Source organism: Rhododendron vialii, chromosome 10a (genome assembly GCF_030253575.1).
Source record: "Rhododendron vialii isolate Sample 1 chromosome 10a, ASM3025357v1".
Lineage (NCBI taxonomy): Eukaryota > Viridiplantae > Streptophyta > Magnoliopsida > Ericales > Ericaceae > Rhododendron > Rhododendron vialii.
In genome coordinates this window covers 27,123,162-27,146,644 of record NC_080566.1, presented here as the reverse complement: position 1 = coordinate 27,146,644, position 23,483 = coordinate 27,123,162, and the positions used below count along the sequence as shown (strand labels likewise).

Below are 23,483 nucleotides of genomic sequence, written 5' to 3'. Positions count from 1 at the left end.
GTAGATTAGAATTAATGCATGGCAAAAAAAAAAAAGAATAGGGAACCGTCTAGGCTAGCAAACTTTGGAGGTGATAAGAGCATCTCCAGCCTTCACCCATATTTTTTCTCAAATTTGAGTCAAATTTTGGGTAAAAACCTATTTTAGGTAGATACATCTCCAACCATCAAACCCAAATTTTACACATCTCCCTCTTTCTCTCTCTCTCTCTAACTAGCCGTTGGAGAAATGGGTCAAGGCAAAAGTTGTCTCAGATTTGGGCGGGCAAAAAAATGGGTAAAATCCAAAATGGGAAAGGGTTTGAGTCAAAGATTGGAGAGAGATTTTTGTGATTTTTGCCTCATTTTTAAATTTGAATCTTAAAATGGATCAAGGCTGGAGATGTTCCAAGAGTACCAAATGTAGGAGAAGCTCTATCCTGTGAACTCAAACTTCGCATTCTTCCTACTCTTAAGAATAGCTGTATTTTCAGTGCGGCATATTCCAAATTTATCATTATGGAAAAATCTTTCGGTGATCACCGGATCATGAGCAACTTGGAAAAATTGTCCAGTGATGCCCGATCACGAGACCGACCAGCTTTGGAGCTTTGGATTTTGGACCAAGCTCCCGATTGGTCGGCCAATGCTTAAAAATGGGATTCGAGATTTCATCGTTCTCCTTCGCGAGGTGGTGATCTTGACAACCTGAGACTTTAGGCTCCACTTTTTCTTATTTATCCAACTATTAAGTGGTTCAGATCCAACATCAATATGGTCGGGAGACCATTGAACAATTACTCCTATCTCCCCATCTTAAGTTTTCGATTCTGTCCTCAAAATCCAACCCTCAGTCACATATTTCGCGTGCGGGTGTGCGAGCGTGAGCATGAAAACGTTTTTGAATCACTTTTCAAATTACTGAATCCAAGAGAGCGAGAATTGAAAGCGGAAGCGCAATGTAACGATTGAAAGCGGGAGCATAAGACATTTTAAAAGATTATGCGACAAAAAAAACTCCAAGCACAAATTGCGGTATAAAGATGGGGCCCAAACTCTCAAACTCACCACACAAATTTGAATGCAGAACACTTAGGAGAGCAAATTGACCAATGGGAGTGAGGTAATCTCACCTTATCCACACTCCCACCACAATCTCGTCACACCCCTTCCACATCCCACTTAAATTCTTCCCCCCAATCCACAAGAAACTCCAAGTACTACAATTCCCCTCCACTTGATTCCCAACATTGAGAAATTACAAACTTAATTCATTTTGGTCTCTCAATTTCAGCTACTATACCCAGAGACAGAATGGCAGCCATGAACTCAAATGTGCTAGCTTCAAACTACGCAATTTCTGGTGTTCTATCATCGGAGTTGATTGGCAGCTCAAAGGTTTCCCCAGTGGCATCAGTTAAGTTTCCTGTGATCAAGGCCCAACAGGCTAGCTTTTCTGATTCAAAACAATCAAACAAGATTACTTCTGGTGGTAGTGATGGAAGAAGGGCTGCACTATTCGGCCTCGCTGCTGCCGGCCTTTTCGCCGTGTCCTCCTCCTCCTCCGCCAACGCCAGTGTCTTCGAAGAGTACCTCGAAAAGAGCAAAGCTAACAAGGTTTGTTTTCTGCTGTTTTGATGGGTCTTATTGTCTATCTCTGTTACATGGTCTAGGGTACGGAAATCGGACATACTACATATCTTGCTTTTATAATATCGAGGACACTGAAATCCTGCAACTTTCATGTATTACTACAATTTTTTTTCCCCATTTTTTGAAAAGAAATCGTGTCTTCAAGTGTCATACATATTAAAGAGTCTGTACAATAGCTGTAGCCCTATTTTATAATTTTTTTCATTTACGTAATTGTAAACGTGTGTGGAACAATAGGAGCTGAATGATAAGAAGAGGTTGGCGACAAGCGGCGCGAATTTCGCACGGGCAAACACAGTGGAATTCGGCTCGTGCAAGTTCCCGGAGAACTTCACCGGCTGCCAAGATCTTGCCAAGCAAAAGGTCTGAATCACACATGATCTGTTACTTTGTTGTTCTTAGTTAGTTTGACCAAAGAAAGAAAAGGAAAACAAAAAAAGAGAGAGAGAAAAAAAAAAGAACTTTTCCCTTTGCAATTTGGTTGATTGTGTTTGGTTTTTTGATGCAGAAAGTGGGGTTTCTTTCTGAGGATATAGAGTTGGAGTGCAAAGGGAGGGACAAGTACAAGTGTGGTTCCAATGTGTTCTGGAAATGGTGAAGAAGGGATCAATGTTCCCTTGGTCTTATATTCCCCTGGACTTTGTAGTATTTAGTATTCCGGTTCACGACTTCTGAATCAATTTGTCGCTGTGGTTTGTATCATGTTAAATTGTTGTCTATATCTTTCTTCTTAATTGTTGATATCGAGTTGGTCCGCTTTGAAAACTTGAGTAAAAGCTTCATTTGGCATCAAGTCCTCTGCGATGAACAAACTCAAATCAAGGATAGACTTGACTAAAAGCTTTAATTATTAGTATCGTAATCATAAATGTTAAGAGGAAAAATAGCCGTCAGTAAGCATTTTAATAAAAACCCATTTTGACATAGGTTTGAACCAAACATTTAGCGCCCATAATCACTACTCAGCAATGAAATAAGTAAATCTCTTGCTTCCAAAAAAAAAAAACTTGGAAAAAATCAAGGAAATAAAATCTCCCTGTATGCATGTTATCTCTGTAACCACTTGTCTGGGCCTAATTCCCGTACATTTTACCTCCCTATGTTGAACAATGCAATGAGCAAAACAAAGAACAAAGAACAAGGAAACTGTTTAGCTTTAAAATTGTGAACAGATCCCATCCAGTATAAATCTAATTCACACAAATCCACCCATCTAAAATTGATCTCCGCGGCACAGCCGCTGTCTTAACTCTTCTCTGCCATTGTGTCGAAAATGAATAATTTCTCTTTGATCAAAAACCGAGTCCGATGATCTTCTGTCCTAAAGATCCTTTCACCCCCAAGTGCGGATCTAGAATCCGCACACTCAAATCTCAGTAGATAAATTGTGTTATGAGGAATGCATTAGAACAGGAGGACGAGTTGTTTCTATGTGTGGAAATTTTGTATCATACTGAATTTCCCCAACCAAACAAAAACTACCATTTCACCTCAGGAGAATGAACAAGAGGAAGCAGACCTATTGCTCTGCAACTGGGGACACGGTACCGGACTCACCCCGTCCGAAAACCCCGAAACAAATTCACAGCTCCACTTAGCAGATGCTCCTAACCCAAGAACAGTGACATTTCTCATGCATATACCTTCATATGGTGCACCCTCAATACCCTCCAACAACGGCGCTCTTACCGAATCCCTACTGACCACATTACTTATAAAAATACCCTTCACTATCGGGACAGCCTTCGGGTCCCACCCCTCGTCTGGATGATCGTTTGCGCCTCTGCTGAACCTTATCGGCATCTTAACTCTCTCCATCGTTATGTTACTTATAGTTATATTTGCAACGTATCCCCCTCTTCCCTTATCCGTCTTCATTCGGATCCCTGCTGCTGAATCTCTAATGTGCACGTTTTCCACGATGACATTTGAAACTCCACCGGACATTTCACTGCCTATTCCTACACCGGAACACGTCGGGGTCGTGCCAGAGACTCTCCTTAGGATGATGTTGGAGCTTGGGCGGGCCATGCCAATGCCGTATTGGTCCCACCCGCTCTTCACTGCTACAAGATCGTCTCCGCTCTCAATGTAACAGTCCTCAATACACACATTTGTGCTCGAGTCTGTATAAAAGTTGAACTGGAGATCACCACTTGTGCTCTCTCATTTCAATAAGTAACACAGAATGAAAAGATGAACATGTTAAGTATTATTAGAGCGAAAACTAACTAACGCAATTGGAGAAACTTACCCGGGTCTATACCATCAGTGTTTGGAGCATTGAGTGGGGCCAGGACTGTCATATTCTTGATCACAATATTACTGACACAAATTAAAAGTTGTATGTTAGTTTTCTGCATGTAAAACTTGATGCCTATGAAACTTTCATGCAGATAAAGTAGGGATAAGTTTTTAGTTGTCAAATATTTCAATTTTACTTGTACTTGCAATTCAGACAAAGATAATAACCGCCACAAAAGCCAGAGGAGAACTGCTAAAATGCAGAATAACGAGTCTGTTGAGCTGGAAAGGAATAACAATCGGTTTCAGCTTGTTTAAGATAGAATATCAGAGTCTAAACAATATATAGACCGCTAGATTCTAAGGCAAAACTGTGGAGGCCTTTGCCCCGTTACAATCTTCACATTTCTCATATTGATCTGAACCTACAGACAAGGTGTGTTCTTTTGTTTTATTTCCCAACCTTCCCTACCGGGCTTGGTGGAAGACGTAGAACTCTGCTGCAGCTCCATAGATGCTCAGTTGATCATACACTTCAAGAAGGAAATCAAGTGACAGATAAGCTAGCAAGGATGGAAAGGAGCAAGAAACCCAGCTGATCAGGCTGGTAATTCCCCTGGAAGAAATCAAGGACATGCTTGCAGTTGATCTAGCAGGCATCGCATTTGAGAGGCCTCTTAGTTTTATCTTGTTGTTTTCTTGTGCACCAAAGAAAATCAACATGGCACCACATTACGGAAATGGTAAAAGCATGTTAAAAAAGCCAAAAACTTTTGTTATCCCTTTTCACTTGGTAACAAGACAAAAAGGCAACCCAGTGCGTGAGACTCCTGCCAAGGCTCAAATGTCCGCGATCTTGCCCCATGAGAATAGAGGCAAATAAACAGTAAAGTCATTTCAGTTCTCGTTCCAAACTCAAAAGAATAGGTCAATGAGAAATAGATTCATCAATATATTAACTCAAATGATCATCAATTCAACACTGTAGAAATTCAAAGCGACGATCAGAAGATAAAGAAACAAACAGAGAATGAAAAGGCAGTGGAATTGAACCTGCAGTAAACAGGATGGATGGTCCAGAAAGGAGAGTTTCGGAAAGTGAGGTTGGAGATAAGTATGTTGTTAGAGTTCATCAGTTCCAGGAGGTGGCCTCGAGTGTGCTTCAATGTTCTGTTCCACCACATCTCCCACCACATCTTCCCTTGACCATCAATTGTCCCATTTTCCCCTACAATTGCAGATCAAAATGAACTGACCATCAGTTGGTTATCTTACATTTCAGGAACTGAAGGACTAAAGAAACATTTGGGAAAAAATAGATCATTGCTTGTACGGTTATGTTGAGCTCTCTGCTTAAACATGTCTATTGCCCGTTTTAAATGAAGCCTCCTAAACGTACAAAATACACACTCGAACAAGGGTTTGGATCCCTATCCGACATGTTTAGTTGACATTCACCTAGCAAGCGTATTTTGTTATTCGCATTTACCATGAACTATACATGAAACTCCTATATTATGCATGAAATGCCTAAGCCACATTATAGACAATTTATCTGAGAAATCAAAGGACCGTAGTAAGAAATTTAGTTATTTTGGCGCATTCTCATGTTATTGAAATGAAAATAAGATGAATTGGACAATTAGACACATATCCACACCCAATAACCGTATCCGAACGCATGTAACATAGTCTGCAGCATGTTAGTGATAAATGCACCAGATTTCCTAATAAGATGAAACCTGTCTGAAGATTGTACACAGTTGAGCAGTACAAGAGGAACAATAATCACATCGTCTCGTATTGTATTGTATTCACAAAATGATCTAAATAGGTACATTGTTTGATCTTTTGTAACTACAAATAGATGTCTAAACTGAAAATCTTTATATAGGCTTCCAAAGTCTGATATTCTAGAACTTAGGGAGGAGAAAGTTGGGGGTAAACAAAAACATGATGAAAGAATAAATCTCCATTTGCAATGGTCATACTCCATGTCCCGTCCCAAATTGTTTGAACGGTCGTTTAAAAATTTTCAAGTAATTAATGGAACATAATGATTACACTTCTTCAATTTTAATTTTTCGCAAAATAATCCTTTAACTTCAAGGAGTAGTTGGACTTTTCATTTGAAAAAGAGGGGCAAAAATGGGAAGTCACTACAAATAGACAACCAATATGGAGCATCACAGAGTGTATAAATGGAAATTCAATTTGGTAGGAGGGAGTACTTCTCAAGTGGGAGGAAAATGATTTCAGCAAATTATACTGTGTAATTGGACAAAAGAGAGGACAACTCTTTGATTTAATTCGAGTTCAATCATGGCAGAAATTAGTTGCTGCTTCTCACAATAATTGGAGGGGGGGGGGGGGGGGTGTGTTTCAGCTTAAAAAGTGAGGAGCAGCAATGATATATCTTGGTTGGCCTGATGATCACTACAACTTTAATCAGCCTAATGGCTTTAGGCATCCTCATTTAATTAGTAGGGGGGTTTGTTTCTACTCATTTAAAAGTTGTGGACTGCAATTTTTTTATTTTGTCCTTATTTAAATATTTTTTCGTGTTTGTTAGTTTTGCAACAAAACTTTTATCTATTATTGGTTCGCCTTGATGAGAGAAATCGGAAAAATAAAAAATTATTATAACTTTTACACAAATTCTTTAGAAAATATTCAAGGAAAAACCCAAAAACTGATTTTTTTGAACTTTTTCTTACATATTTCCAACAATATCTAATAGAACCTTATTGGTGAAGTAAGGATAGCATCAATCCTTGGTAGGTTTTTGCTTATCCCACTGAGTCTTAATTATGTAAAGGTGCTTATCAGAATACTGGTACATGTACTATTGTCCCCAAAATTAAAGAAGAATATCACCAAACTATATTAATACTACTAGTTAAGTATGAGGTCGGACTAATAAATAATTCTTAAATACAGTCGGTACTAGTGATATATGTATTGAACTTTTTTAGTTTTCCGTAAAATTTTTGCCATTCATCTCGACAAGAGGAATCATTACAGTATAGCAATATAGTCCGAATTTGCAAAAGTTCAAAGACAAGACGACCAAAATCCATCTTTGTCAAACTTTTTTTCATCTCTAGTAAATTTTTCTCAATTTTTGATCATATTATTTATATTTTTGGCATACTTTATCAAACACATTTGTAAGACAACAAGAACTGCGTCCTATTTTAAGCCCAAGGGTTTTGGCTAACTGTGCGTTTCATCCATACGGGTCCCATGCTTCCGAATCCCACGGAAGCCAAACATTCCAAAATCTTAGGGTCACTAGAGGGTTTCCTCGATCGCCACCTCCATGGCATTGAAATTAGTCAGAGTGTACGCATGCAAGCTGGCCCGAACATCTAGTTATAAAAAAAGAAAAAGAAAAAAGTGCGTCCCATTTTATTTTGTTAATATGATACACACTGTACAAGTACCTGTAATGACAACGTCGTTGAGGCCATCTCCATGAATGAGGCTTATATGCCTCCCTCCCAATCTTTCTCTCCCTCTTCCATAAGAAGGTAATGCCTCTATAATCGGCCATTCCTTCGGATCCTGTTATTATGTCAAAGTGATAAAACCCAAAGACAACTAATAAGACATAAAGGAAAATCCACTTATTAAAGGGTGTTTAGGCTGGACATGATCACCAGACACGCAAAAATAATTATCACGCTTTAAGAGTTCTCATTATTAATTGCTCTTTATATGTAGCAACTAGCCAAATAATTAAAATCCTCTAATTCCAACATCCATTAATTCATACCAAGAACAGCATCCAATAACACAATCATCTCTATAAGTGGGTTTCGGAGTGAGTTGAGAGTGTCGTAGATGGCTTTGTCATTTATTGATAGGAAAGGATATTAACGGTTGCATTTATATTTTGTTACAAAATCTTTCGAATAATGACCTTGGCAGCCTAAATGGCTCATGAGTAGACTTCCCCTTAGAGAAACAAGAGGTGGCATGGTCGTCAATCTCTAATTAAGATCACTAATGTACCACATTTTGGGTACCATGTGACGTGTTACTACTGCATTGGTAGAATTTACCACATTTGTCATGTGACACATCACATGGTATCCAAAATGTGGTACTCAGATATGGTTACCATAGCATTGCTCCTCTAAGATTTAGGCATTTTCTCTCTCCTAGGTCTCAAATTTAAAACCTTCTAGGTGGTATATATCAACTCTTTCAGGGCACTCCATGTGTGGTTTTGTTCCGACTTTAATTGGGTATCTGTTAGCGGCAATGGGATTTTTTTTTTTTAATGGAAACAATGGGATTGGTTGCCAAAGATTAGTCGCGTACGCTGGCGAAGAATAGCATGAGTTATAAAACAGAGTAAAGAAATTGTTTAGGCATATAGTACCATCTAACTATTCGGCATGCATCCTTTTGCAGCACTATGCCGAGTTCTTTAACAGAGTAAGGAAATTGTTTAGGCATAGTGGAAGGCACTTGTATGACCGGACGTGAAAGGCACTACTAAATTCAGAAAGGCAATCTCTCTCTCTCTTGTTAAAAAAATTAGTAGAATCCACTTTGTCATCAAGGAAAAAGGTTAGGAATCCATCAACAAGCATTTAAATACCCAAGATGCCATTAGCGGATTTTCTCAAGTAAATTATAAAGAAAACAAGAATCAAATATGACAACCCATTTGAATTGATTCCTCCTGCGGTGCCCGTGACAACATGTGAGTCATACAGTAACAGAATCTGCAAAATTAAACCATGGGGGCTCTGCTCTCGTGTCACATTTGTAGTTGTACATAGGCTCTGTTCTGCTTAAATATTTGGCATTCAGGTATGAAATTCCCCCCAAGAGAATTGAATTTTCCATCCATTCCCACCTAGTGTCTCGGAATTCAACCATTGGGGCTAGTAAAATTTAGGAATTGAAAATTATATTCAAAAGCTCTAACGTTGAATCTTGAATGATTAACTACATGAGATGGAGAATCTGATACCACTTGACTTTACGAATAGGCCATTACCATATATATGTAGAGAGAGAGAATCAAATCAAATTGATTGTTGAAGATTAATCCATATTGATTATTGGATTGAGATAAAGTACCCTAATGACTGACAGCTTTTTTTTTCTTTTTTCTTTTTTCGGTGGCAATTCCTCGTGCAGTTAAAAGGGTAATTTGAGAAATTAAAATTGATGTTCATAATTCTGGTAATTCTCTCATATGACAATTATACCCCACCAGAAGGGTAATTCATTTGCAATGTTATCAACTATATCGATGTATAAAGAATTTTTAGAAATCAATATATAACGAATTTGTTACTACCAGATTTACCTGAGAACCTAAAATCACAGCACCCTCCTCCAGAAAAAGCGTGAAATTACTGGTGAGATTGAAGCTTCCCGTCACCCACCTCCCTCTCGGAACGTTAAGCTGGGCCCCACCTCCACCACCTCGCTCCTTCCCCAACCTCACCGCATGCTCCACCGCCCGCCGAAACGCCGCCGTGTTCGACGTCGTCCCGTCTCCCACGCCTCCGAAATCGGCGACCGACATCACCACCTTCCTCTCCGGCCCTTCCCTGAAGAACCCCGCACACGTCGTCGGCTGCGAATCACCGCCCGAGGAGGAGGAAAAAGTCTTCTCCTGCCTCAAACCGCTGCCGCCAGCCCACGTCGGGAAAACCGCGTTGGTGGTGATCTGGAGGCTCAGAACGGCCAAAACCGTGAGGAGAAGCAAGGCGAAGGGCCATGAAGGTCTGCTTAACCCACCCTGGATTAATGCACCCCATAACGGTTTTTCAACATCCATCGGAATCTGTAGCTATGCGTACATGTATACATATTCATGCATCTGAATATGCATATGTAGCGAGATAAATAGGAAAGATTTCCTTTCTTGGTTTTGGGAGATGGAATTGAGGAGCGAGTAATTTGGGCTATATGTTGTTTCGGGAAACAAAAGTGCTGGGAGGAGGTGTCAAACGGGCCATGCTATGCCGATCTGACCCATTTAATTTTGTGTCGACATTTAATTTTGTGTCGATTGTGTTTCATGTCGTGCTGGCCTATTTAGTGTAATGAATCATTTCCCAAACAGCAATGCTAGGTACCCTAAAAAATATACCCTGAAATCACCCCAAACAAATATTTCTTACGGCTAATAATAGTCATTTAACGGTTATAAATACATTTAAAAGTTTATTTGGGGTATATTTTTTTGGATATCTAGCACTTTTGTTTCAATAACACTTTTGATTAAGTAAACTCATTGGTTGTAGTGTGCCATATGCCCGGTACGAATTTTTGTGTGATTTATTTATGAATTTTTGTGGAGAGTTGATTTTTGTGATCCAATTTATGAAAAGTAGGGGCAAGTAAAGAAAAAAGACAATTAAAAGTTATGAATTTTTGTAAAGAACTTTTCTGTTTTAAGATACAATTTTTTTTTTGGTGTTCAACTGTCAGATTTTGTATTGGGAAATGAATTTTTCGTTGCTCGAATTACAAAAGTACATATCGACATATCGTATACTCATTCCGTTCCCAAATAATTCTCTGTGAAAAAAATATGCAATTGTCGGATTGAAAAATAAAATAATTGTGTGCATGATTTTCACGAGTTTCTTTACAATGTTCACATCAAATTAAAGATCTCAATAACTTTTTTAATATGGTAGGTAGAAATTCAAAAATTGATGAACAAAAGTATTTTATTTTTTAATTAAAAATACTCCCTCCGACGTAAATAAATGTACGGCCCACTAAGGTAATATTTTTCAATTTTTTTGAACCAAAAAAATGCATATTCTTAAAGGTCTAGGTTTATGGACCGAAAATTTATTTAGAGACAAGAGGGAGTAACACGATTTTTTCGTAAGGGAGTAACACAATTTTTTCGTAATTGACTGTAAAAATAGGACCTTTGGAGCACCGTACTAGGGATGTGTACGGTAGCCGTGTCCGTTTTTTTTTTTGTTTTTTTTGGAATTCGACGATTTTGGACTTGCGTGTCGGTCTATGAAACGAGGAGATGTGATTCATGTGAACCGAGAGGAGATTTTTACACAAATTGGAAAGTTCTGGGACCTGTATTTTGGAAAGTTAAGGAAAGGTCAGATCCTATTCCGTTCGGCGTGGAAATCTAATTCAGATACGGGCGGCACCAGATGATCGATACAGAACTCAGGGGGCGTACCATGCTGTCACGCCAAGTGAGGCCCGGTTCCGTCTCATTTCAATTGATCAGAAACGTTCACTTTGTAAAGCTCGTCGAGTAGAACAAGTACTCAAAAAATCAGTTTGAACCAAAGTGTCTGATTGGAACACATATATCTTGGAAATAATGGATTCTAGTTGGTTTGATCTAGCTAATGTTTCGGATCCAATTTTTTCAAGATGCCTTGGGCGTTTTTGCAGATAAAAATATATATATATTTCAAGGTAAAAGTGTTTCGATTAGGCATTGCATGATATCCGATCGAGCCGATTTTTTGCACGCATGTTTTACTCGACGAGCTCTACAAAATGAACGTTTCTGATCAATCAGAATGAGACCGGAGCAGGCCACACTTCGGCAGAACAAAGGGACAGCACAACCCCAAGTGTGCCCAATAGTTGTTTGCACGTGGAACTAGTTTGTTTGACAAATTTTGTGATGACGAAGGTCCGTTCTGCTAAACTTCTTATTTTTAAGTATTTATTTTATGTTTTATGAGATAGAAAGTTATTATTTCACAATATATCACTTTTAATTTGAAAAATAAGTACGGAGTACTTATTTAAAATTAAAAATAAATCCTTATTTTAGTTAGTAGAACGGAGCTTGATTATTGGCCAAAATGTTAAGTGGTCTGAAAAGTGAATCCGAAAATATTCCGAAAAGATAAATCAGTGGTTCAAATTTACTTCGATGTGATCCGGAGCACTTAATTTTCATTTTCTTTTTTGAACATTTTCGGATTAAATTTTCGAACTAGATAGCATTTACTGTCCGAGGGCGGTTTTTGACTTTTGAAGATGCGTGCTAGCTTCCGTAGCGAATGGAACATGATAGGAATTAAGAACGGCGTGAAAGATTGAGTGGAGCCGCGTAAGCATGAAGGAAGGCGTGAGGAAAAAGTTGTTGCCACCGGTGAAGAAACCGCTCTTCACGGGACTCTATTAACATTCTACTGGTACTTTCACTAGCGCTCAACTCGTTCTATGCACAGGCAAAATCAACACATTCTAGCGTTGTGCCTGTTCGATGCACATGACAATAAATAAAAGTAGGTTCGAACGGACACATCACTAGAATGAGTTGATTTTGCCCGTGCATAGAATGGGTTGAACGCTAATTTATGAAAAATTATAATGGTAGTATGTGAACATTAAACACAATTACTACTTACAATCATGCATAAAATGATAAAGCTAATAGATAATGTCCTTGCAACTTAAAAAGTGTTTTAATAAACAATTTACAAACTAATCGCCATTGTTTTGCTAACATCGTTGCCGCCGTCGATTTTCCCACAATCTAATACTTAAGTACTCGTCAATAAGATTTCGTAAATCAATTGTATTAGCTCTCACGGAAAACATCCATTTTGAACAATAGATGCCTATCTTTACCATCCGCGTAGATTGTGAGGTTGAAACCTGTCATTCGATGAAGAATATAGTGTTACTTACAAAATTTCCTAAACAGTTTTCTTTTAATGCAATAATAAGCCACACAATATTGAATAAATAAATTAACTTATTACCTGGTGTACATCTGTCGCTTCATCAGTCATAGCACTCTCATGTTGACAATTTTCTCAAAGTTGAAATATTATTTTTCTATGAGACATTCCTGCATAATAACAAAAAAAGATGAGCGTCATAGATGTATATACATGTTCAATAAGATTTCGTAAATCAATTGTGTGATAGATAAAACAGTGGCTATTAGCATGGTAATGTATAGATGTATATACATGTTTAATTGTAACTACAGTATATAACAATTCGATTGATTTTAGTAGATTCATTCTTGGCCTTGAAATTCGTTACTTGCTTTCTCTCAAATTCAGTTTATAAAAAATCAAAATTGTAAAAATTGACAATTGGTAGAAAAAACTGTAAGACTAACTGATATTTGGATGGCCAACGGGAAGCATTATGTTTTGATCAGTTGGTTGATTTCCATTCAAATTTTCCACGGTAGCTTCTATGAATTAAGTAACAAAAAATCACATATTTTTTGGTTGAAAGGAAAGACTGTTTAAAAAATATTAGCAATATTTAATTACGGGAAAGGTACCTACTAGTTGGATTTGGCTCATTCGATGTTGGTAGTGGAATATTGACAAATTGTCCTCCAATGACATGAGCATTCACACGGTCGTTCCGGACCAGAGAGGGCGCATGCTGCAATCGTCTTAGATGCAAGTATGCACTTCCCAAACGTCACGCCTCTCTTTCAATTTCTAAGAAACGTTGATTCATTAATGGGTCGTTACGTTGGGTCATTAATCTTCTCTTGCGCATGAGTCGAGCCATTTTGGCTTTAATTCTTTGTTCATTTATGTCTCCACCATACACCACATCCATCCTGAATATATAAATTCCAGCCTATAACTGAACTTAAAATGAGAAAATTAAACAAAGCCCGTGCGAGCACATGATTCTATGCCTGTTATAAGTAGGAAGAGATTAGATTCCAATTCCCATATATACACCTTATCAGATCGACTTCCAGAATCATATAATATTCCTATATGGCATTATTTTGATTTCTTTTCGGTTATGTTTGTATTTGGCGACTTAACAAAGGAGTTTTCAGTTATCTTGAAAACCTTACCAGAACATCTTTTGCTCAAACATCTTTTGCTATCCAACTAACCAAAATCCAGTTACCGCATACGGGAAACAAAACACGGATTTTGAATGGCGAACTCAGTGAAGAGAAAATTAACTTACACCCCTCGTCTCTAAACCTCGCCAGGCCTGTGATCAACAATTGGCCCCTCGCCTTTGAAACTCGCCTCTGAAAGATGCATATGAGAGAGAGAATTTTAGATGGAGAAAGACGAAAAAGAGGGAGAAAAAGAGCGGAGGAGGAGGAGTCTTAGAGCATCCACAATGTAATAATCAAAATTAAAAAGTTGCTAAAGTTAGCAATGTTTACTCAAAAAAGTGTTCACATTATAATAACCAAACTTAACAACTTCTTAGCAACTCATCAAATCTTGGCTTTTGAATAATCAAAACTAGCAATCTTTTGCTAATAATCAAATCTAATGGTCCCTATATTTTTCGAATCAAGTACACCCATTATTACATAAGAACATTCTCTCTCTTCCATCTTGTTTCTCTCCCTCAACAATGTTTTCAGAAAATTATTTTTAAAAGCTATTTTTTTTAGAAACTTAAAAAAAAGTATTTACAAAAAAACTGTTTTTAAAAGAAAAAACGGTTTCTAACAGTTTTTTTTTTAAAAAAAAAAACTGTTTTTTTAAAACTGTGTTCTTTTTGAAAAAAAAACTATTTAAAAATAAAATTCACTAAACTATTTTCTTAAAAAAAAACCTTTTTTTTTTCAAAAAAGTATTCAAATTATTGTAAAAAAATTTAGTTTTAGAATTTTGTAGTTTAAAAAGGTGATGTGGCAAGTTTTGGTTATCCAATTTTGATTATTACATTGTGGACCTCTACATTGCTAACTTTAGTAATGTCTTAAATGGATAACCAAAAGATGATGATGTGACAACTTTTGGTTATCCAATTTTGATTATTATATTGCGGATACTCTTACCAGGTGGAGAGAGTGGGGGGTGGAGCGGCGGTTGGCGGCGAAGCAGCTCTGTGAAAGAGAAAAGAGGGGTATTCATAGCCCATGAGAGAGTGTGAAAGAGAGAGGGGGGGGGGGGGGGGGCGCGGGTTGAGGAGAGAGAGAGAGAGGTGTAAGTGGGGGGTTGCTGATCGTGGTAGGATCAACTATCAAGCTCTCAGCCGTTTTTCTGTTTTTTTTTTTTTACAAACTCTCAGCCGAATTGAAAGAAGAATTGAACGTGGGGTTGGAAAACAAAGGAAAAGGGAATTTGAACGTGGGGTTGTTTACTGTTTTTAAAAAGTTAATTAAAATCTGGGAATTAAAAGGGTTGGAGGTTTTTGAAAAGGAATTCAACGTGTGGTTGGGACTAAAAAAAGGGTTAATTACTTATTGCCCTCTTTACCTATACACGTTTTTCACTTTACCCCCTCTTACTATAAAATGCTACAATCTATCCCCTTTATCTTTCAATTTCTAACACATAAGGTCTGCCGTTAGTCTGGGATCCCAAACTTAGTTAACTATTTTGTTTAAGTATGGATGAATGTAAGGGCAGTGGCTATGCCATATTTTGCTGGAAACTTGACAAGTTGGACGTAATTTACTAAGACTTGTGGCCTTATCTTTTGATGAATTATGAATTCTCCTGGATATAATTGACTATGCTAATTGCCAAACTTAGTTACCTATTTTGTTTTAAGAGGTTGTTCGGCTAAATAAGTCACTTGGCTTTTTTTTTTTGTCCTTATTCAGATTTTTTCTCATTTGTTAATTTTTTGTCAATTTTTCTTTGGGATTATTACTTCTTCATGACAAGAAGAAACTAAAAAGTAAAAAACTACAATCGAAATCCAATTTTTTTTAATATAGATGAAAAAATTGGCTTATTGACTTATTTTTGTCTTTATTTCAAAAAAAATAGGTTTCAATCGTAAATTTTTACCTTTTAGATTCTTCTCGTCATGACGAAGCAATAACTCTAAAAAATTGATGAAAAACTAACAAATGCGAAAAAAATTTGAATAATGACAAAAAAAAAAAGCCAAGTAGCTTATTTAGCCGAACAACTCCTAAGTATGGATGAATATAAGGGCAGTGGCTCTACCATATCTTTTGTTAACGGCAGGCCTTATGTGTTAGGAATTGGAAGATAAAGGGGGTAGGTTGTAGCGTTTTATAGTAAGAGGGGATAAAGTGAAAAATGTACATAGATAAAGGGGGCAACAAGTAATTAACCCCTAAAAAAAGGAAAAAGGATTTGAACGTGGGTTTGTTTACCACTGCCCCCCTCTCTCCCAGCCGCGTTCCCCCCACCGCCCGCCACGTTTCCCTCTGTTCCTATTTTTGTTGATTAAAAAAATTCAAAATCCTTATAAATTAGGAATTGCATTTTCCAAAGATCGTGGGTTTTTTTTTTTTTTTAAATTGGATAATATAGAAAGTGTGAGACAAATAAGATCGTGGGTTTTTATTTTATTTTAAAGAAAGTGGAAAATCTAGGAATTAAGGATTGGGGGTCTGGAGGCTTTGGGAGGTCCAACTAGATTCCCTTAGGATATTGATAGATATCCGACTGTAGATTAAACGAACGAAATTACAACCAAATGTTGGAACAAGGATCCATGACCTGTATTTCTTTAATTGGGATCCATGACCCAGTTCAGTTCTGCATTTTTCAAACTAATTAAGAATGTAAAAACAAAATTTTACTTGACCAATTCTGTATTTCCTTCTTCCCTGACGAAATTACAACAAATGTTCGATGAAATGATCAGGGCATGCCATAACAGTGAGGTAGTTGTAGTGTAATGCTCTCTATAGCAGAACATATAAGAGGGGATGGTAATTTAAGTATAATCCAATTATTGCATTTCCTTCTTCCCAATTATTGTAATTTAGGACTACACCAAAACACCCACTTTGTCTAAGTATAATCCATGACCCAGTTCTGTATTTGTTTGCACGGGGAAAAATTAGAATGGCGAAAAAAGGAGCTGGGTCCAATCTATCAATTTTGTCGAATTCAGTGAAGAGAAAATCAACTTACTTGGTTGAATCGAAGAAACCCCTGAAGGCCTGTGATCAACAATTGACCCCTCGCCTCTTCTGAACCTCGCCTCTGAAAGGCACATAAAAGAGAGAATTTTAGATGGGGAAAGACGGAAAAGAGAGAGTAAAGGAGTGTACCTTTCTGTCAATAGCGGGGAGCAGGGGGTGGGACGGTTCTGTCAAGAGCGGGGGGTGGCACCGTGGTTGACGGCGAAGCAATTCTGGGAAATTTGAGAGAGGAGTGAAGAGGGAGTATTCATAGGCCATGAGAGAATGAAGGGTGGGGGTGTGGGAGAGAGGGGTGGGGTGGTGGCGGTTGCGGAAGGAAGAAAGAGATAGAGAGAGATGGATGCCGGAGTGTGGGGGGCTAGGGCCGAAAGTGCTACAGGCACATCACTAAATGCCACACCCAGCCACATCAGCTGATGTGGCATCCCATTTAAAAAAAAAAACAGAAATCAAAATCAAAATCAAACAAAATCTGTTTTCCTCTGAATCTTCTTCCTCGCCCAAAATTTTGAACGAAGAGAGCAAGAGGAGAGCGACCTCTACCCAGACCAACCGGCCAACGCCACCACCGACGACCTCCGCCGCCATCAGCCCCTCTCCTTCCCTCCCCTCCACCGACGGCGACCAGCAGCAGCAGCAATTTTCCGCCTCTGCGACCACGCACCTCGAACGTCCCTATACACCGTACTCTCTCTCTCTCTCTCTCTCTCTCTCTCTCTCTCTCTCTCTCTCTCTCTCTATATATATATATATATATATATATATATATCAGCCACAACCCTAACTTTTTTCGATTTCACTCTAGTTAGGGTTAGGGTTAGGGTTAGGGCTGAACTGAAATTGAGGCTTTCACTCTGAAATTGGGGATTTCACTTTGATTAGGGTTATGTTTCCTTGTTTGCTTAGGTGCTTATATTTGCAGTAAGTTGTGGGATTATTATTGGTAACTTCAAGCAATTTTGATTTTCAGAGAAACCTACTGTGGATTTTCTACGAAACTTTGTATGGGGAAGTGCCCGGTAGCGAAATGGCAGCTTTCTGGTAAGGACTTCAACCCTTTGGTAATTTTGTGTTTAATGCAAGATGTGAACCACCCTGACTTCACTATGGAACAATGGTTGTTTGAATTTTCAGTCATGTTTCTCTGTTGAATGTTGGATAATGTCTTATCTTTAGTGCCATAATAGTCGTATACAAGGAATGCAAGGGGTTCTTCAACTGTACAATATGGCTTCAAATGCCAATTATATTCCTGTTTTTATATTGGCTGATCTATAGAGTGATTGGTTGGTAGTTGTGTAAGCGAGTTGCTCCAACACTTGAGACACGATATGGATGCTCGCATTGATTCTTTTTTTTTTTTATTGGATTTGCACAGTTGAATTTGGACATATGGACTCTAGCATTCTTTTTCTTTTCTTGATTCGATTACTCACATTCATTAACATACCAATATTAAGTGGTTTGCACACTCATATTCATCCAAAGCCTTGATGTGCCATGTTACCTAGGTTTTTTTTTCCTACATTAGAGAAAGTTGGAAACCAAGCAATTAAGCCTTGATGTGGCCATGGATGCTTTTACGCAGAGGCCAGGCACTCTATTGGCCTGTTACTAGTTCGGTTGAGTAATTGTGGAAGTTGAGCTACTTGTGCATGGTCATTGATCTCATACTATACCTTTAGGAACTAAAAATATTTTTATTCAACTAAGTAGACAAATGAAAGTGCAATCAGTTAGAAAAATAATAGGCATGGCCAGCAATATATCAATTGCAAGTTCATAAACGACATGGAAATGTTGTTGAATGAACTCATAAAACTACATGCTACCTTTTGAATACAGAGAAAGAAATACTCAAACCATTTACCTTTTTATTCATAGTAGCAGAAAACAAACAAGTCTTCCCCTGGTGAGGAATACCTTGCAAAATCTTATCAATTGCTTCTTGGAAATCCTCATTCAGCAACCTATCTGCTTCATCTAATACCTGTCAAATGTACAATGAACCACAAAGAGAAGAATAAGTGCAGTTCATTTCCTAGGCAAACAAGATTGTCCATCATGCCAAACGTTATCAGCATATGCCACCTTTCCAGGAACATTATCAGCATACGAAATAGATCTCATACTATACCTTTACATTGATTTACTGGCAAAAACAAGGTCATGATTACTATTTTGTTTGTGTTGTGTTCTACAAACAGGCAAGCAAAATGCAGGTGGTGTGAGTTTAGAGGTGGTGAAAGAGTTCCCTGAAGTGCAAGAGAGAGAAGCAAAAGGGGGAAGATTTGACAGTGGTGGGAATGGCGGCGGTGGGTGTGCCTCAACTGCGATAGAGGGTGAAGAAGGTGACCATGGAATGCCATAAGATGGAAAGAGAAGAAGGTTTCTGCAACTACATAACAGTCAAGATGCTAAATGATTTGGTGGCAAAGAAGAGCGGAATTACTTGATAGCAAATAAAATGGAGATGTAAATCCTAGGCGAATTTGTCTTACAATTGAAAAGTTGAATACTGAATGTGACTTTTTTTTTTGTTTTGCAAATGAGGTTTATACCATTAGAGGAGAATGTACTCTTATTTATTTGGATATGAATGATATTTAGCATGAGAATGTACTCTTATGGTGTTTGTCATGAATGGATAAGTTGGCAATGGATTTTAGCTTTGAATGTGGCTTATGAATGTTGATTAGAATGAGAAATGTCCGGCGTGGACTTATGCGTAACAGGATGTTCTTCTTGTTGTTTTTGATGTACTGACTGATACGCGAGACGTCGGGCTAGGACAAAAAACTGGGGAAACTCTGCCGAAATTTTTCGGAAACCATCATTCATATGCATCTTATATGAACGTAACTATGATAAATTTTCATACATGAATTTTCTTCTACTATTTTGTACGAATTCAGTTTCTGGTGTTTTCAACAAAGTGGTCATGTTGCTTTCTTAAGCAACTTCCAAAAAAATCATCTAAGAATCTGCCCAATTGTGGAACCATGAGTCAATGCCACTCAAGTTGCAAGCTTTCATTCAAACATTTAACATAGACAACTAAATGTTATAACATGATAAAAATACGACACGATATAGATATGACACGGACAAATACTCAAACAACTTTTTCTTACATGCCAATACCAAGTCTTGCTATAAAAAGAAAACATAGTTTGAGATCCCATTGGGCATTAGCTAGTAAATGGACACGACACACCACAGATACGATACGATACAAATATTAAAACACCCACAATCAAGTGAACTGAACTATTCTTCAGCATTATCCGGTGCATTCAGCATTTGAGTAAAACTTGGTGGTAGTCCTCCAACACATTGCCCTTGAGTCTCGAAAAAACTTGATTGCCCTCCTCCCCAAATTTGCCTACTTGTAATATTTGATTGCCCTCACCAATCATGACTACCGAATGAGGGTGGCATGTTTGTTTGTGAACTTGGAAACGCATACATGAATTGGTTGAAGCCTGTTTCATTTGGGCATGAACTTGGAGAAAATTGGAAGATACTTCCTCCTTGTGCCATATTCGGTCGCATATTATGGGGCATCATGTTTGGCCACATTGATTGCCCCATGTAGCTTGGGTGACTTTGGCCAACAATAAAAATGAGAATTAACAATAACTTTAACATGAAACAAAAACGTAAAAAGTTTAACGGGAAGTACAAAAAAAATCTTACATTAACTTCTACCACTCTCTTGTTTCCCAATCTCCTGAAAAAAACAATTGTTGTGTTCCAACCTCTCTTGTGTCCTAACCTCCAGAAAAAAAGTTTACATAAAACATAAATATAAAAAGTTTATTGGAAAGATGAAATTAGCAATACAAAAAAATTCTAAACTTTACATTAACTTATACCTTGGCTTTTTCCTTGGACAATGTCTTCTTTTTTGTTTCTATTTTTTTCTTACCAATTTTTTCAACAATGCCTACCTTCCTTTTGCTTGGCGGTCTCCCTTTTCGACGAAGGATTGCTGGGTCAAATATGTTCGTGCTTTCTTTGGAGGGTAGAACTTCATCTCCAATTGAAAAGGAATTGTTAGGAGTACCGGAAATCACATTACTTCCACAAACAATCGAAGATTCAATCAACTCTTCTTTTAGCTCAAGTAACCGTGCCATCACCTTATCATACTTCTCTTGACTATCTTCTGCCAAATCGGCAACCTCATTAAAGAGATTGCACATATTGTCATGCCGACGTGCTTCAATTGACGTTGATGAGTTATCATAGTTTATTCGAATTTTAGTATGCACCTTTTTGACATTTTTGTTCCATCTCCTCAACACATATTTGTCAGGTACTCTTTCAACTCCCATTTGACTCCACACCGTCAGTTGATATCTACAAACCATTCCTCTGTACTCAAACAATTGGCAATTACAATGTGCTTCATTTGTTTCAGCATTAAAATCAACAATAAATGGCACTTGAATTCTCTTTTCCTCTTCTCCATATGTAATCCACTATTTTACCTCATATTCGGATACACTTTCATTTTTTTTACTACAAGAACACTCAAGTCTCCCGACAAATTCTTCATGAAACTCTCTCACCTTCTCATTTGTATAAACACTTTGAAATTGCCTTTCCAAGCCACTTTTAGTTATTAATGGGATGAAACTCCTCCAGCTTTTTCCATCTTCTTCATTTTCACTCTCCACCTTATTCGCCAATGCATTTTCATATTGCTCTACAAATTATTTCAAGGTCGTCTTTGAATGAATGTAACCATCAAAATATGCATTCATACGCTCGTTTCTTTGTGTGGATGACATTCCCGCCCAAAAGCAGTCATTCACATAAGCAGGAACCCACAGTTTCCTCTCCAAATATAACCCCTGTAACCATGTGTTATTGTGAAGCTGGTACTTTTTGATGAAACCATCCCAAGCATCCTTAAATTGTTTTATTGTCAATGAATTCCATACGGCATTGCGCATACACGAACTAATTTGTTCATAGGCGTTGTACTTACCGAACTTTTCTGGCACCTTTTTCATAATATGCCATATACACAACCAATGTCGGGTATCAGGGAATACTTTTTGTATAGCATTCTTCATGCCCAAACACTGGTCGGTAATTATTGCTTTCGAAGCACAACCCCACATGCATGTCTTCCAAGTCTCAAATAACCACGAAAATGACTCTGTGTCTTCATGAGAGATGAGCCCACATCCCAATAAAATCGACTGACCATGATGATTCACGCCAACAAATGGAGCAAAAGGCATGTCATACCTATTTACTAAGTAAGTTGTGTCAAATGTCACAACATCACCAAACTCCTTACAAGCTGCCCTACTCCTTGCATCGGCCCAGAATACATTCCTTAGTCAACCCTTGTCATCCAAATCCATGGCATAAAAGAAGTCAAAATTGTCAACTTTCATTCTCATGAAATAACTATGCATCGCTTCAGCATCTCCTTCCACAAGTTTTAAACGTCGTTGTTTGTCCACAAAATTCCGGCAATCCTTCTGACTATATGGAAGCTTATCAGGTCTCCCCGCCTTAATCTGAAGTGAGGCATAAGTCGGGGGCAATTTAATCCCAGCTTTGTCATTCAACATAAGTTATCTTTTCACATGTTCATCAATTACCCTATTGCTCTTGAAGAACCTACACTTTCCCGGGCTTTGATCGTGATTGTGCTCCAAGACAACTAGGTTTAACCTCCACTTTCCATCCGGGTATGAAGCAACAATAAGGCAAGCCGGACAATCAATTTTTGTTTGTGGTCGTGGTTTCACCGGGTTGCTTCCTCTCACCCTTGCCTTTCCACCACGACTGCATTGAAGAGTTAGATTCTTCAAGTTTCCATCTTTTCCCTTTCTTGACGTTCTTTTCACCACAACAAATCCTTGTTGTTTAGCGTATCTTAAGTAATACACATAAGCTTCATTTGATGTGTCAAATTCCATTCCCACCTTCGGTTCCTCGATTCTATCATTACAATTTTCTGTTGTCTCATTAGTACCACTCAATACCTCTACTTCATTGTCTCCACTCCCTACCTCTTCCTCCTCCTCCTCCTCCACCTCTTCTTCTACATCTCTACAAAATTTAACAAAAAATTATAACTAATTAAATCTTGACTATTGCCAAAAAAAACCATGTAAATTATATTAAAGGATGAGGAAAATACCTTCCAAAATCAATTTCGTCAATCGGAGGAGGCATAGCCGACCGAATAGACTCCGGCGATATCAAAGACGATGGTGATGGCAAAGGAAACATCACCTATTGGTAAAAAGTAACATATAAACAAATATGTTAGACTCCATAAAATCCATAGTAACCAAGCAATACAGACTTTAACAATCAATCGCATTTTTTCGTCCACTTTTTTATGCAAACCAAACATAAGCATGTGGCAGTATCAATTACAGACTTTAAACATTTCAACTAGGGTGTGGGTTCTCACACTGGTCTAGGCTTATTATTATTACCTTCTTATTAGAACTAAGTATCTAACTGAAATTAGTACTTTGGCTTCAGCTAAATAGGATGCTAGATTAATATTGAAGTAACTCTTGCTGCAAATTTGTTAATTGTTTCGCTCCATTAATAACTTTGGTCTAGACTGTAAGAGCATTCTGCAGATTTGAGAATTCTCATGCTTCTATTGTCATCTACTCCTCTCTAGAAAATCTGGTGCCTTTAGGGAGTCGAACATCTTCATCCATCACAAGAGCAAGTTCACACATAGGTTTCCACCTACGGCT

The 23,483-nt window shown here is 37.9% G+C and overlaps 3 protein-coding genes across 6 annotated transcripts; 1 reads left to right on the top strand and 2 right to left on the bottom strand.

Annotated features, from left to right (window-relative positions):
• Window positions 1-1,052: 1,052 nt before the first annotated feature.
• Window positions 1,053-2,396, top strand: LOC131302247 (photosystem I reaction center subunit N, chloroplastic). Its single transcript, XM_058328775.1, has 3 exons — window positions 1,053-1,595; window positions 1,869-1,994; window positions 2,140-2,396. Exons 1-3 carry the CDS (start codon window positions 1,293-1,295, stop codon window positions 2,227-2,229), a joined length of 519 nt encoding a protein of 172 aa, XP_058184758.1. The 5' UTR covers window positions 1,053-1,292; the 3' UTR covers window positions 2,230-2,396.
• LOC131302246 (probable polygalacturonase) lies at window positions 1,194-9,860 on the bottom strand. Of its 4 annotated transcripts, none has more exons than XM_058328771.1 (5): window positions 9,199-9,860; window positions 7,322-7,442; window positions 4,929-5,103; window positions 3,886-3,956; window positions 1,194-3,796 (listed from the first exon to the last, which is right to left on the bottom strand). In XM_058328771.1, exons 1-5 carry the CDS (start codon window positions 9,682-9,684, stop codon window positions 3,123-3,125), a joined length of 1,527 nt encoding a protein of 508 aa, XP_058184754.1. In that variant the 5' UTR covers window positions 9,685-9,860; the 3' UTR covers window positions 1,194-3,122. The 4 variants fall into 4 exon arrangements, with proteins under 4 accessions (XP_058184754.1, XP_058184756.1, XP_058184755.1 ...); XM_058328773.1 differs by having other exon boundaries at window positions 1,194-3,757; window positions 9,199-9,859; XM_058328772.1 differs by having other exon boundaries at window positions 9,208-9,859.
• A 10,167-nt stretch (window positions 9,861-20,027) lies between these two features.
• Window positions 20,028-21,989, bottom strand: LOC131303072 (protein FAR-RED IMPAIRED RESPONSE 1-like). The gene is made up of 5 exons (XM_058329860.1): window positions 21,506-21,989; window positions 21,309-21,445; window positions 20,663-21,218; window positions 20,431-20,504; window positions 20,028-20,216 (listed from the first exon to the last, which is right to left on the bottom strand). Exons 1-5 carry the CDS (start codon window positions 21,987-21,989, stop codon window positions 20,028-20,030), a joined length of 1,440 nt encoding a protein of 479 aa, XP_058185843.1.
• Window positions 21,990-23,483: the final 1,494 nt, after the last annotated feature.